Source organism: Aphis gossypii, chromosome 3 (genome assembly GCF_020184175.1).
Source record: "Aphis gossypii isolate Hap1 chromosome 3, ASM2018417v2, whole genome shotgun sequence".
Classification (NCBI taxonomy): Eukaryota; Metazoa; Arthropoda; class Insecta; order Hemiptera; family Aphididae; genus Aphis; species Aphis gossypii.
The window spans coordinates 32,617,709-32,631,261 of NC_065532.1; the positions used below are offsets into that span (position 1 = coordinate 32,617,709).

The 13,553-nt window shown below is 29.2% G+C and overlaps 2 protein-coding genes across 5 annotated transcripts; both read right to left on the reverse strand.

The window, feature by feature from the left end:
- Positions 1-331: 331 nt before the first annotated feature.
- LOC114131441 (uncharacterized) lies at positions 332-4,146 on the reverse strand. Of its 4 annotated transcripts, none has more exons than XM_027996653.2 (6): positions 3,626-4,146; positions 3,372-3,483; positions 1,826-1,944; positions 1,598-1,753; positions 1,379-1,534; positions 332-1,304 (listed from the first exon to the last, which is right to left on the reverse strand). In XM_027996653.2, exons 2-6 carry the CDS (start codon positions 3,404-3,406, stop codon positions 1,072-1,074), a joined length of 699 nt encoding a protein of 232 aa, XP_027852454.1. In that variant the 5' UTR covers positions 3,407-3,483; positions 3,626-4,146; the 3' UTR covers positions 332-1,071. The 4 variants fall into 4 exon arrangements, with proteins under 4 accessions (XP_027852454.1, XP_027852453.1, XP_027852456.1 ...); XM_027996652.2 differs by having other exon boundaries at positions 3,622-4,145; XM_027996655.2 differs by lacking the exon at positions 3,372-3,483 and having other exon boundaries at positions 3,626-4,143.
- A 2,963-nt stretch (positions 4,147-7,109) lies between these two features.
- LOC114131443 (uncharacterized) lies at positions 7,110-10,711 on the reverse strand. The gene is made up of 4 exons (XM_027996658.2): positions 10,113-10,711; positions 8,999-9,121; positions 8,757-8,909; positions 7,110-8,687 (listed from the first exon to the last, which is right to left on the reverse strand). Exons 1-4 carry the CDS (start codon positions 10,246-10,248, stop codon positions 8,428-8,430), a joined length of 672 nt encoding a protein of 223 aa, XP_027852459.1. The 5' UTR covers positions 10,249-10,711; the 3' UTR covers positions 7,110-8,427.
- Between the last annotated feature and the right edge of the window lie 2,842 nt (positions 10,712-13,553).

Below are 13,553 nucleotides of genomic sequence, written 5' to 3' on the forward strand. Positions count from 1 at the left end.
GACAAAACATTACAATAGAAATAAATTCAATGATTTTTGAATAATACAGTTTACAGCAAAATATTTGGTTAAATACTATAAAGTCAAGTTTTTGATTAAAACATCACTAAAAGTATAGTTTTAAAAACATTCTTTAATATTTCATAAGCAATTAAAGCATTATCAAAAATTAAAATTGAATAGTTTATAGTCTTTTCTCATTTATTTTTTGACAAATTTGTAGTTATTACTTATTAATGATATCTAAATTAGCTATATTAGGTATATTGTTTGAAAATAACTCTATTGTAGATAATATTTAAAAAAAATAATAATTAACAAATTTGGCATAATAAAAAAGTAAACATATATATTTTCTGATAAGCAATAATAGTAAAAGAATACTTAACATAGAATAAATGTGCAGTGATTTGGTAATAATAATATAATGCTAGTGTAATAAAATGCCAATGCATCTAGCTTCTAGGATAAAATAAAATAAAAAAATATCAACCAAGTACAAATCTTAAAAAATTAAATTGCATAAGAAAAATGAAAATGAATGGTGTTCATCCCTTACAGTGATGAATCCTGTAACTGTAGCACAGGATGTCCTTAAAACTAAATATTTTAATAATTCAAGTATTTAGGTACTAAATACAGGCTTGCTTAAGGGAAAAAAAAATAAATGTATATAATATAATATCTTAAAATTACAATACTTAGTTTTATTTTTAACAACTATTTGATACAAATGTGAGATATTGTAAAAATTAAAACTAAATAAAAATAAAAATTTAAATAATTAATATTATTGCAATAATACTCGTTATAAATGGACGGAGTCGGTTTCATACAACAGTCAAAATTGTATTAACTCACATTTTATCACAATTAAACAAATAAATAATTTAAAATAATATAGGTAATAGTGATTATTTAAATAAAAATGAGATTATTAGTTTCATGTAAATAACTGCTATCAGATTTTGGAAATTGTATAATTTAATACTAAAGGTTACTATCAAAAATATATCTTAATCATCTAAATTGAAAGTATTTTAAATTTTTAAATGAAAAATAAATTTTATCTTATCCTTTAGATTCCATGTCAAATTTAGTTTGTGATTCTTTCAAATATTTCCTTTTTTTCACTTGTATATTTGTTTCTACCAAATAAAATGCTCCAGATGCAAGTAAAGCAAAGAAACTTGCAATAGCCACACCAAATGCCCAACCGAAGAAATTGTTGTCATGGCCAGGCATCCAACCTGGTCGATTAGCAAACAAAGCAAATATTAACACTGCTATTGCGGCACAAACACCTAAAATAAAATAAAATATGTTTTAATAGAAAAAAATATGAATTTTTAGAGCAATATATAAACATCTAATTTACCAGACACAATCAATGTTATTCCCAATGCAAAAGTTATTTGTATAAAACGTTTTTCATCAGGTGTACAACATAGAAGAAACATTGATGAACCAACAGCTGAGACTAATGTTCCTAGGAATGCAATTGTATAAAAGAATTGAGTTGCCACAATGTAAACTACAAAAATACAAATTGAATCAATTAAAATGTTGAAAAACTGTACAACATTAATTTAATTACATGGTAACAAAAATCCTTTGATTTCATCATATCCCTTAGTAAAAGGGTCAAAAATCCAGTGGCATCCAACAAAAAATCTTCTCTCTGCTGGGTCATTAGGATCTGGCAGTGAGCGAAAACAATGAGTCCACAGTCCAAAACTTTCTAATTTTGCTCCTAAATTTAAGTTTAAAAAAATAAGCAACAATAAATCACTAAAAATTATTTTTTTTAAAAGTGTATAAATACCCGTGATTCTCCCATCACTGACTAACCAACTGGTTGAGAAAAATGAAATGAACACAAACACTAAAGCCAAAACGTACAAGCCAAGGGCTACGTTACCTGCCAAACTACGCTTTTTCATTCTACAAAAACAAATATTTAAGTCAAGACAATATGAAAAAATAAAACAAATAATATATAAATATCATTTACATAATAAACGTAGGCAATGATTATTATCATCAAACATAAACCTTTAATAACTATAAGTATTTAAAACATTTTTTCAATTAAATTACAAAATGTATAAAACATTTAAATTTATCAATAATTGTTTATTTCAATTGGTTTTATAAGTATTAATAAAAACACAGTATGGTAAATTAAATCATCAGCTTGATTGCTAAGTCCTCTATTATATATTTTTAAGTTATTATTCATTAAAAGCATTTATATTTTTGATATAAGAAATTATTATTTTTATTATACATTTAGTTAAATTCACTTCCTATTTTTTAATGGTTAATTAATTACTATAAAATTTTATTTATTTTCTCGAGATAAATTGTATAAAAAATAAAATCATGAATTCTGTACTTTGTACCCTTTTTTTATTCAAGTAATTAAATTTTTTTTCTTTGGAGTTTAAAATTACAGTTGTAAGTAACTACTATCCAGTTCAAGCAAATAGAACAAAATACAAATTGTAAATCAAAAAAGTAATCTCTGTAATATTGAATACTGTTAATAATTATTTATCATCCAACTATCTGTAATAGATTAAGTAAGGTAATAAATATTAAGGGATAAAACTAAATAGTTTTTTTATAATTATTACATCCATGTAAGTTTAATGATTTTCAAACAAATTATTGAATTGCATAAAATTGTGAAAATGAATAATTTGAGTTAATTATTGAACATGAATTATAAAATAATATAAAGTTCTTAAAATATAAATTACATGATAAATTGCTAAATTACTTTGTAAGTAACGTTACTAGCAAACTTACCTATGATAATATGATACTAAAATAATAAAACTATATAAATAATATACATCACAAATATTAAAATACTATGTAATACATGCAATAAGCTATAATATAAGTAATTTTTCAACTATTTATAATTAAAAAATATTAAATTTTAAACTAGACTGGGTATTTTTGTGGAAAAATAATGCTTTAAGAGTTAAAATTATGTTTATTTACTAAAAATTAAAGATAAATAATTGCAAAAAATATAATGTCGATGTGCGGATAATGTGACTAAATGAAAATTTTTCATAATGTTCCAAATAATATGCATAGAATAATAACATGATTTATTTGTATATTTTAATAATGATTCAATTAACAGTAAATCATAAACAAAAGAAACCCCAGTGATAAATTTTCCAAAGTGTACTTTGGCTACATCAAAGCACTTGTAAATCATAGGTGCAGTTTAAAATGAGGACATATACATCAAATTATATTACTTAAAGACATTGGGCAATAACAATAAACATGATAGGTACATGTATAATAGTTATGGTTATAACTTAATGATTATGACATAGGTGTACCTCAGGTCATCGTCGGAAACTGTTGACCCTGGCATTGTGCTGGTAAGCGACGTACGATGAGAGTTAATCAAAAACTGTTAATGACATGCCACACGCTCAACACAACACAAACCTAAATTAGTGCGAAAAGCAATGTTAAAGTATTTTTTTTTTTAGTATTTTCAAATCAATCTTAAAAAATACACAAACACTAAAATGCAGATTATTGTTATTGTGTTACGTCAACAACAAAAAGACGTTAGATAATTACCTACTCGAGTTGTCAGGACAGCGGTTCGAGATGGAAACTTGAAAAATCCAAACGAATTACTGATGGGTACGTAAAAGAAAAACCTGTCTCGTCGTGGCAAAATAGGCGTAGTTGCGTTCTCACATCACTCGGAAAGACAAACGGACGAGAGAACAAACACGATTAGGTGACGATTAATAGCACACAAACAATAAACACAGTTGGTGATCTGGATGGACCATTAGAATGAGGAAAACAGTGGAAAAAATAAAAAAAAAAGACGGACGGACGGGACAGGACGGCTATTGCACACCAAGTCACCAACACGACGGCACGTTGGCTCTTCGGAATTTGACGTTTTCAATGGTTTTGTTTGTTATATTATCTGGAAAACGACCGATAGAGATACGAACCACGTTCGGAAGGAGAGGGGGACGACACGCCCTAGGTCGAGTGTGTGGCGGGGCGCGCCGATTCAAACGGAGACGGCGACGGTTTCGGTTTCAGAAGTTTTTTGCGTATTTTTACCGACTCGTTCTCTGCTACCCACACCGCCACATCTACGGCCTACTGGTACACATTTTTTTTATACTTGAAACCGAAATTTATACATACATACGAAGTTGTACATCCAGAATAGATATAGTCATATAGATACTCACGTTATGCTAATCCAGTGAGTGAGCGACCACGACGACGGTCGTCGCATAATAATTATTATATTGCGGCGGCGACGTAGGAAATCGTGTTTTTTTATGCGATTAGTACGAAACTGCAACATCACTCCAGAACTATTAATATTAGTAATATTGCTATGTATTGTATAGTATAAGCTGAATACAAAAAATATATAGTAATATATCAGTGGTACTTGTACAGACGTATCTAAAATCTAAAATATGGGTTATAATTTTAGTATTTTACGAATTGATCTCGTAGATAGCAATAAATAAGGAAACGAATGGTTAAAACAAATGTTATGCAATAGTTTTATGATATAGGTGACGATAGCCACATAATATTAAAATGTTCATTTATTTATTTTTAATTCTAAAAAGTTATTAGTAATAATCTGAAACCTGGATAAACGTAGGGTGTCCATTAGCCAAACGCATCATCCGATCAACTGGATTATGCGTAAGGCATAAGTAGTGTTATGAAAAGGAATGATGTAAGAAATTAGAAAAGTAAGATTTTGAGAAACGACAAGAACTCCACAGTTAACTCAGATAGGATTGATAGGAAAAATAGATATCAATGTAGGTATCCAATTATTATAACTTTCGCTAGAATACCTAACAAATTAGCTTTTAAGTCCAAGCTGATTTATTACAGTGAGGTTATCGCTTAAAGTAAATTTGCTCAGTTTTTAAAATAAAAGCAGTTTATGATAAAAAAAAAAGGCTCTGAACAAGCTCTAGAAGCAGGGCCGGGTTTATGGATGGGCTGAGTGGGCTGCAGCCCAAAAACCCACAATTTTATGATATTTTAATAAGTAAAAACACCCGAAAGGATATTTACAAGCAACAAAAGATTTTTTAACATGCGGTTAAATTGTTTCACCAATAGTAGATTTAAACGGTAATGGGGATTTTGTGATGAACGTGGTATAAGGTCTTGGAGAAATCAGTAAATATTATTATGTCTACCTAAGAATAGTGATAATGATTTTCAATCGCACCCAAAATGAAATTAAGTATAAAGTATGTTAAGTTTAAAGTAGGCAGTAGACTGCTGTGGCTAAAAATCATATTGTTCGTCTATTAAAATTTAGTAAAAATAAAGGATTATATTTTTTAGGACCTACTGTTTGAAAAGTTTAGATAAGTGGTTCTGAAACGAGATAAGTCTATTATTTTTTATATGCTATTAAACAACTCATTTTTAACATGGTTGGATAAAATACCATCATATTCATCGAACGAAAAAATGTCAATTATAAAGGAAAGCAGATGGCAAACTAGACATTGTACAAAAACATCTCAGACAAACCATATTGGCTGACATACTGTATAGTTTTTAGTATAGATTGATCCAACTTGGTGTCATCAGTGAGACAATAGATAGATACTAAAAGAACAATTACTTGGTAGAGTAAAATATGAAAAAGGCATCACTGAAAGTATGTTAAACAAAAAGAAAAGCATTAACTGTGACGAAATAAGAAGAGAAGAGGCTAGTCATTGTTTTTGTATTACTACTAATTTTACCATTCAAATAAACCGTACAAGGAATACCATTAGGTAGGTACTGGAATTATTATTCTTACAGATAAAGTCCCAAAATTCGTTTTAACCGTGTTTTCAATACGAGATAATTATAATATTTATGTATTATATATTGTACATATTCAAACTTATGGCGTATCCGAAGATTAGGAAACTTGTTATATTTTATTATTGATGGATGACGGATGTCACAAACTTCCAATTATCTAAAAAACAACACGACAATTTTGTGAATAATAACTTGGGAATTGAGAGTTGCCAGTTGGACTAGATATCATATAATTCGACTTTTGATGTATGCATGCGGTAGTCGGGACAGTGCTAGTATACAAGTCACAATAAGGGAAACCTCCCTAAGAGGATACAATAAGCATAATAGGTATAGAATTATAGAGTATAGACTTTATAAATTACAATATAGCTTAGGTATTTGTATTAGCGCAATATTTATACATCCGAAAAATCGGTAGTGTCAAAAACGTTAATTACAAATTTCAAGCCGGTAATTACTACCTAATGATCTACCTACGTACATAGATACTACGAACATATTTTTAATTGCATATAATGTTACATGCATAAATGACCGTCACGAAAGGCCCTATCGATGGTTTCAACTGTTCTTCTTCAATGCGCCACGGTCACATTATCGTCATTATAGAAGTTATTTATGATCTAAACTCTATTAAAACTATTAAAATATTATTTTATAGTTTATGTTAATATATCTTGTATAATAAACACGAGACGTCGACGATATACAAACGCAGTAATACAGCAATTAGTTCGAGGACGAGTTAGGTCGGCGAAAAACATTAAATAACGAAATTATTATATCGTACGCGGTACTTTCCTATAGTATGGTTAACCCAGGTTTTCGGAAGGTCTCCAGGTTTCAAGTGGCTTTAGAGTATTCGCATCATCAAACGTGGGAACCACAAACGTACGCGCGACCACGTGAGAACGACTATTCTAACTATTACATTGTATACCGCATTGATATAATATTCTTCGCCGTCGGATGGACAATAGGTGTGCACGTCGAGTTTTTCCAAGGGTAGACGCTGACGACGTCCCGCTGAGTGTGCCCAAGGATTTTTCGATGGTCGTAAGGCATGCGTATAGTGTTTACCGAAAAACGAGTGAAACGTAATAATAATGTCAATAAAAACGATTGCATTTCATCAGAAATGAAACATAAATTAAATGGCACATCGTCAAAATAGACGGATAAGTCACATACACACAACACACACAGAAGAAACCCAATCAAAAGTCGTATTGCATTTATATAAAAATATATTATATATATATATATATATTTGTTTTCAATTTGTTTCATACCTATGTTTTAAAAATACAAATAAATAAATTTAAAAAAAGCTGTAAAATTAATAATAAAGCAAATGATATGTACTCTTGGTATGAGAAGTATGAAAATCATAATTCTCGAATTTATACATAAAATGCTAATTAGTAACAAAAGAAAGCTTAAAATTAAAAAAAAAAATACATTGTTTAATTTCGAAAAAAAATTACAACTTATTATTTATACATGGTAAGATTGGTAAGATAATTAAACATCATATTAGATAAATTCTAAGTTTTCTTTTTTTTTTTTTTAAATTCAGATCTAGTACCTGATTCCCCCGTTTATAACATTAATTAAACATATAATAATTCATAAAACGAAAAAAAAATGGACGGCATTTATTCATTCATAGAACTACTCTACTCAACTACTATACTAAACAGATGACATGATTTTTTTTAAAACAATCATAAGATCTAATTATGAAGTGTTCAATCAGAACAACTTAAACCTTTATATTATTTAAAACAATAATTATGCAATCACAGGATAATGTTTTTTACGTATTACAATTTTAGTCCATAACAATTTTAAGGAATATTTAACAAAATAGTATAAAAAATACAGTTACCTAATATGATTATCAAAAATTTATAAGTATTGTTAAATATTTTGTAGCAATTTTTAGCACTAGTTACTAAAATTAACTTATAATTAAATGGACGGATAATTTTTTAACCTAGATATAAAAAATATACATTAATTACCTTAAATAAATTTTTTTTTACAAATCTCTCAATTATTATATTTGGTCATACGAACAATCAAAAATCAATTATTTTTTATCTAATAATTATTATTGAAATTCATAGATTTTATAAAATTATAAATTTTTAAGTATTTATAATACTTGAGATTCTTATTTATATAAGTTGTAAATACCTATCCAATATCAATTGCACATTAAATTCAAAGTAAGATCAATAAATAATTTATAACAGTTTGTCAATAATTCTACAACTCACCAAGTAATAAATTGTTTTTATAAAGTCATTCTTAAGAATTAAAATCCTTTAAGTGCGCTCATTCATACTATACTTAATAATACTTGTTATCCAAAACAAATACCAAATGTTTTCTAAGCGAAGTGTACAGTTCGTGCAGACATTTGAAGAATGCCAATGAGTCTATGTTTAAGAAGTGCTCACCATACATATTCATTAAGAATAAATCAATAAAAAAGTGCAGATGCTACTACTGGAGTTTTGAAAATTAAAATTTGAAAATTTATATGTCAGTGTGAGACGATTGTTTGAAGTCATCTGCGTCATAGTTGTAATTGGCCCTTTGTGTAGCCATTTTTTGACGTTTGATCTTGTGTGCCCGTCCCTCTATTACATACAATACTCCACTGACATAAAGGGCAATAGTTCCTGCAACTGCTACTCCGTAGCTCCATCCTATATCATTGTGTTCCCAATGTGGCATCCATACTCTACTGTCTCCATCTATTCCAAATATTATGAGAGCAATAGTACTGCATATAGCTGAAATTTGTTAATCAAATTATTAGTATGTTATAAGTTATTTATAAGATCATATTAAAAATGTTTTACCAGCAGCTATGTACAGTATTCCAGCTGTAAATAGAATTTGAACATATCGTTCATAAGCTCTATTTAGATACATATAAAGTGTAGTGTAGAATAAACCAAACACTGTTAAGAGAACACAAGCTGAGAACCAAAATTGAGTGGCAATATAAAAACCTAAGGAAAACAATATTTATTATTTTAAAATATCACATTAAGGTATTAAACACATATATTATAGATAAAAATTAAAATCATAAACAAACCTTTAAATAAAATATCATAGATAATATAATATTCTTCTTCAAACACCCACCAACAACTATGGAATCTTGTGTCGTACCAATGATGAGTATCTTCAAATTCTTTAAAACATACTACCCATAGACCTATAGATATGAAAACATATTAATAATTGTAATTAAATATCTAAATTCATTAACTTTAGAATCATAGGTAATAATAAATTAGTATAAAACAATTATAGAAACTTGAAACAATAACTATTCAACAATATTTGGTTAAAATGTAGTTATTTATTAATAATAAATAATACCTAATAAAAAAATTAATAAAAATTTGGTTAGTATTACCAATATGCTTAATAAATTTGAAAATCTACTATGGATTATTTTAAATAACATTATATTAATATACCTAAACCTAACCCAATTATAAAATTAAAAAAATGTTTAAAGTATTTTTATTGAGTGGATCAGTTTTTTAAAACTCAAGGAAAGCCAAATTATTATAATTAAATATGGATAATAGTTAATATACATATGAGAAAATTCAAAGTATAGTTTAAGAAACAAAAATATGATTAATACAAAAATGTACAGCCTTGTACTCTAATCAGAGCACAGTTGTTTATAATCATAACCGTATTATATTAGTACTTGGAACTTCCTCAAAATATAAAAATATTATTGTATAAAAAAATCCCAATATTTCTCATGAGTTAAAGTTTTAACTGCAAAAACTGCTTGAATAAAAAGGCCACTGACCCCAATGGATACCAATCTGCTAGAATTAAGGACATTTTATGTAAAAAGCCATTATTCTACCAATTTCTAAAAATCATAAAACGACATAATTATAGGCCTTAACAGCATACCTATTTTAAAAGATACAAAATTACAAGAGCTCGAAAATTAAGTACCTACAAACAATTTTAAAACAAGACTCGAGATATTTTGAGCGCATTTTTTTTAAATTCCAACCACAGATGGCGCATTAAGAGACACCTGTGCTGCAAATATTTCATTTTGTGATAGGCGAAATTCCCTACTCGACGGGAGGGACTTAAAAAAAATGCTAAAAACTGTATGAGCACCCCTAATTTGGGCGTGACCGAGCGTGCGCGCGCGCTATACTAACCGATCCTTTCGAATTTCGGGTGCTCTAATTTCCCATCCGTGACCAACCAACTCTTCGTCGTGAACGCCAACAGGATCAAAAACGCTCCCAAAACCGACAGGCCAACGGCCGTCAGACCGTTCCTGGACTTGGCCATAGAAATCACTGGTACATCAAGACGCGAACGTCGCGAACTAAATTTTCAAGTTTTGAAAAAGACAACAAAACTGGGAGTGTCCTCCAACACGGTCTGTGGCGGTGGCGAAGGGGACGGGTACAAACAACAACAGCGGTTATCACACACCGTAATCAACATGTGGCTCAGGGTGGCAAACGTGAATTGCGCGTTTTTCCCGTTCCGACGATAGAAATCCGGTTTTCTCGCCGAAGTTTCGCGCGCGTTTTAGTTTTTAATTTATGCTAATACGATTTGGCGACGACATTCCGGACGAGATGAGACCAAAAAAAATTTAGTAAAATACACGTTTTTGGCTATTTCCGCGTTTAACCCAACCGGCATAAATTAATTTCGGAGACAAAGGAACGAAATTCAAAATAAATCTATACTCACTCGCACACTATACGACGCGGCGGCAGCGTGCGCGTAAACAACCACGGACGACGAACACGAGACACGTCGAAAAACGGCGCGCGCAAAAAACGACCACGCGATGACGACAATGAGGGGCAAGTCCTTAGGTGGGGAGGCAGTGAGTACCAGCAGACTTGCCCATAGTCATAGTGGACAGACGGGCGTGATCGTTTTTATTTTTTTTTCGCCGTGGAAACTGGTTATATGGAACGACGTTAATTTATTTAATACGTTATAGGTATTGCCTATTAGTTACCTATTGGCTATTACTACATTTACTACAGAATAACACGTGAAACCCGTACGGATCGTTTTTTTGGACATTAATCGCCGGCGATCCGTTTGCCCGACCGGTTGAAGGCCAAATGGAAATTAGGAAACCCACCGATGACAATAAAAATTTGCATTTAAGCCTATATTAACTATATACAGTATATACTGGGTGATTCACCGTGTACACTCACCCTTTTTTCCTTCGATAATGCATTTTTTCAAAATCTGATTTTCGGAATTTTTAAATTTACTCAATGTTCTTATTTTAAAATTCTTGAGATACTTAACAAACGAATTCATTTTACTCTTCATATAATTTGTGACAATCGTGATATCCACATCGATATCGCCCACTATAAAAAGATCCTATATAGTTACGCTATTACAGTCATGATTCATTCCATATAATACTATAATATAATATTATTATATATTTTTATAGATTTAAGAACAAGTCGAGGATTTTAGTATATTATATTTTTATGAATGATGATTTATGATTATAAAATACTATTACCTATAAAGGTTATATTATTATATAGGTGATGGTATACAAGGTGATTCATTTAAATGTTTACTTATTAATTCAAAGTTTTGACTTTTTTGAAAATATAATAATTGTATGCTATTGAAAAACAATTTTTTTTGTATAAATATATGTTTTGGTTTTCGAAAAGAGCGTTAAATGCATTTTTAATTTTATATTTTGAAACAGAATATTTTTCGGAGTACTTTGATAAAAATTAAATTCTAAATGAATAGTTAATTAGTTATTACTAATTCATGAGCCCGCGAAAATTTAAAATGTTAGGCCTCTAAAGTCTAAATCATTAAATTAAATAAATTGTATAATATTTCCATATTGGTTTAAATATAATTATTTAGTATTCAAGAAGTCGAGAACACTGCACATTTTTAAATACTTACGCTTAATAATGTATTATTTATATTAAAATTACACAAACTAAAAAATATAAAAATTTATTTAAAAAACAATCTATAGGTATTTTTGATTTTAATAATATTTTTATAAAACTTAATTTTAAAGTATAACTTTATTTAAGTTTTCATAGATGTTTTCGCTTTCTGTTCTGAAGCTTAACAATAAATAATACCGTCAATAGTTACTCAAGATTGTTGAGCAAAAAAAGTATAGTTATAAAATATACAACTTATATAATTTGCCTGTAGTCGGTGGACGGACGGACGGTGATGGTCTTCTTTTTCTATTGAGATCAGTGCAAATGTCCCACATAATGTCCTTGCATAAATATGGCCTTTGTTATAACTTGTAAATATTTAAACTTTAAAGTTTAGAATGTTTAAATAAGTAGAGAAGTAGATCAACTTTTTTCGGGATACCCGTGCAACTTGAGTACCTACCTATTCTATATAGTCTAGTGCTCTAATATGTATAATAATTAATAACACTTATTAAAATTTTATTTAGGTTTATTTATAAGTTATAATAGCCATTATCATGAGTCATGACCCAGCAAACCCACGGGCTACAATAATGTATGCAGAGCACCGTATTACCGCCATCGCCACACATTCACTGTACTGCAAAATTGCAAATTGCAATATTATGGCGATTAACATCTAAACGACTAAACACGTCAGTTCGATTGTTTGAACAATGTTTTTAAACTCACTGTATGCGGCCGCGTTTGTAGCATTGTTTTTGTGTGTACCCACAATTCGGTTCTCTTTATAACTAATTAACATCTATTAGATATTTAGATAGACTCTATTCGTTCGTAGAAAATAATATATAATGACAAGAAATGTAGAAAATATAATTATTTTTCTAAATTTTAGGTATGTGGAAAAAATATGTACAAGAAAGTATGTAAATGACTACACTTAAACCGATCACCTTGTATATGTGGGGTTAATATGGGTTAGGTATACTTATTATCTTCACAATAACTACGTATTATGAAACGACAGAGCTAACCGAAGGTCGTTTACATCGACATCAATTAGGTACTGCATTTTATTTACAGCTCGCATATCAATAATAAATATAATACTATATTTTTAATTGTTATTAGGTACTTATTAATAACTGGGTTTGGTTCGCGACTCTGTTGACATGGTCATTGCCCATTGGTCAAGTAAATAATTTTTCACTTGCCACAGGTGATTTTTTTTTTTAAATCAATGAACTTTTTATAGTGCACTCATAACAAAATAGTAATAATTAATAAATAATAATAAATGTATTTTGTATGTTAATAGGTGACCATACTTTTTTCGCGAACGTACTCTAGTACTGTGTAATGCACATGCATAACTGCAGCAGATGTAGAACACTAACCTAATATACCAAATATTCATAGATAAATATAATATTATACAAAGTACAACAACATTGTTGTATGCATGACATTTGACCTTGCCTTGTCGTGGTTGAAAGCATGTGTCCGAGTACTTTCACTAGGTACTTACTACTTACTATCATAAGGCGAACCAATGTGGTTGGCGCAATTAAACTCAAATTAAAGTGCTATCAACTCTGAACACCATATCATATTATGTATAATATCACTAAAATTATCCAAGCTATAATAATAAATTCATAATATTACAAT

Bases quoted from the DNA above. Each gene is read 5' to 3' on its own strand.
- LOC114131441 (XM_027996653.2), bottom strand. From the start codon at position 3,406: ATGCCAGGGTCAACAGTTTCCGACGATGACCTGAG. The intron at 1,754-1,825 runs GTATTTATACAC...ACTTAAATTTAG, and splicing joins CAGTGATGGGAGAATCACGG to GAGCAAAATTAGAAAGTTTT. The intron at 1,535-1,597 runs GTAATTAAATTA...GTATTTTTGTAG, and splicing joins CAAAGGATTTTTGTTACCAT to TTTACATTGTGGCAACTCAA.
- LOC114131443 (XM_027996658.2), bottom strand. From the start codon at position 10,248: ATGGCCAAGTCCAGGAACGGTCTGACGGCCGTTGGCCTGTCGGTTTTG. The intron at 8,910-8,998 runs GTTTGTTTATGA...TGTTTTCCTTAG, and splicing joins CTATGATATTTTATTTAAAG to GTTTTTATATTGCCACTCAA. The intron at 8,688-8,756 runs GTAAAACATTTT...AACAAATTTCAG, and splicing joins AATACTGTACATAGCTGCTG to CTATATGCAGTACTATTGCT.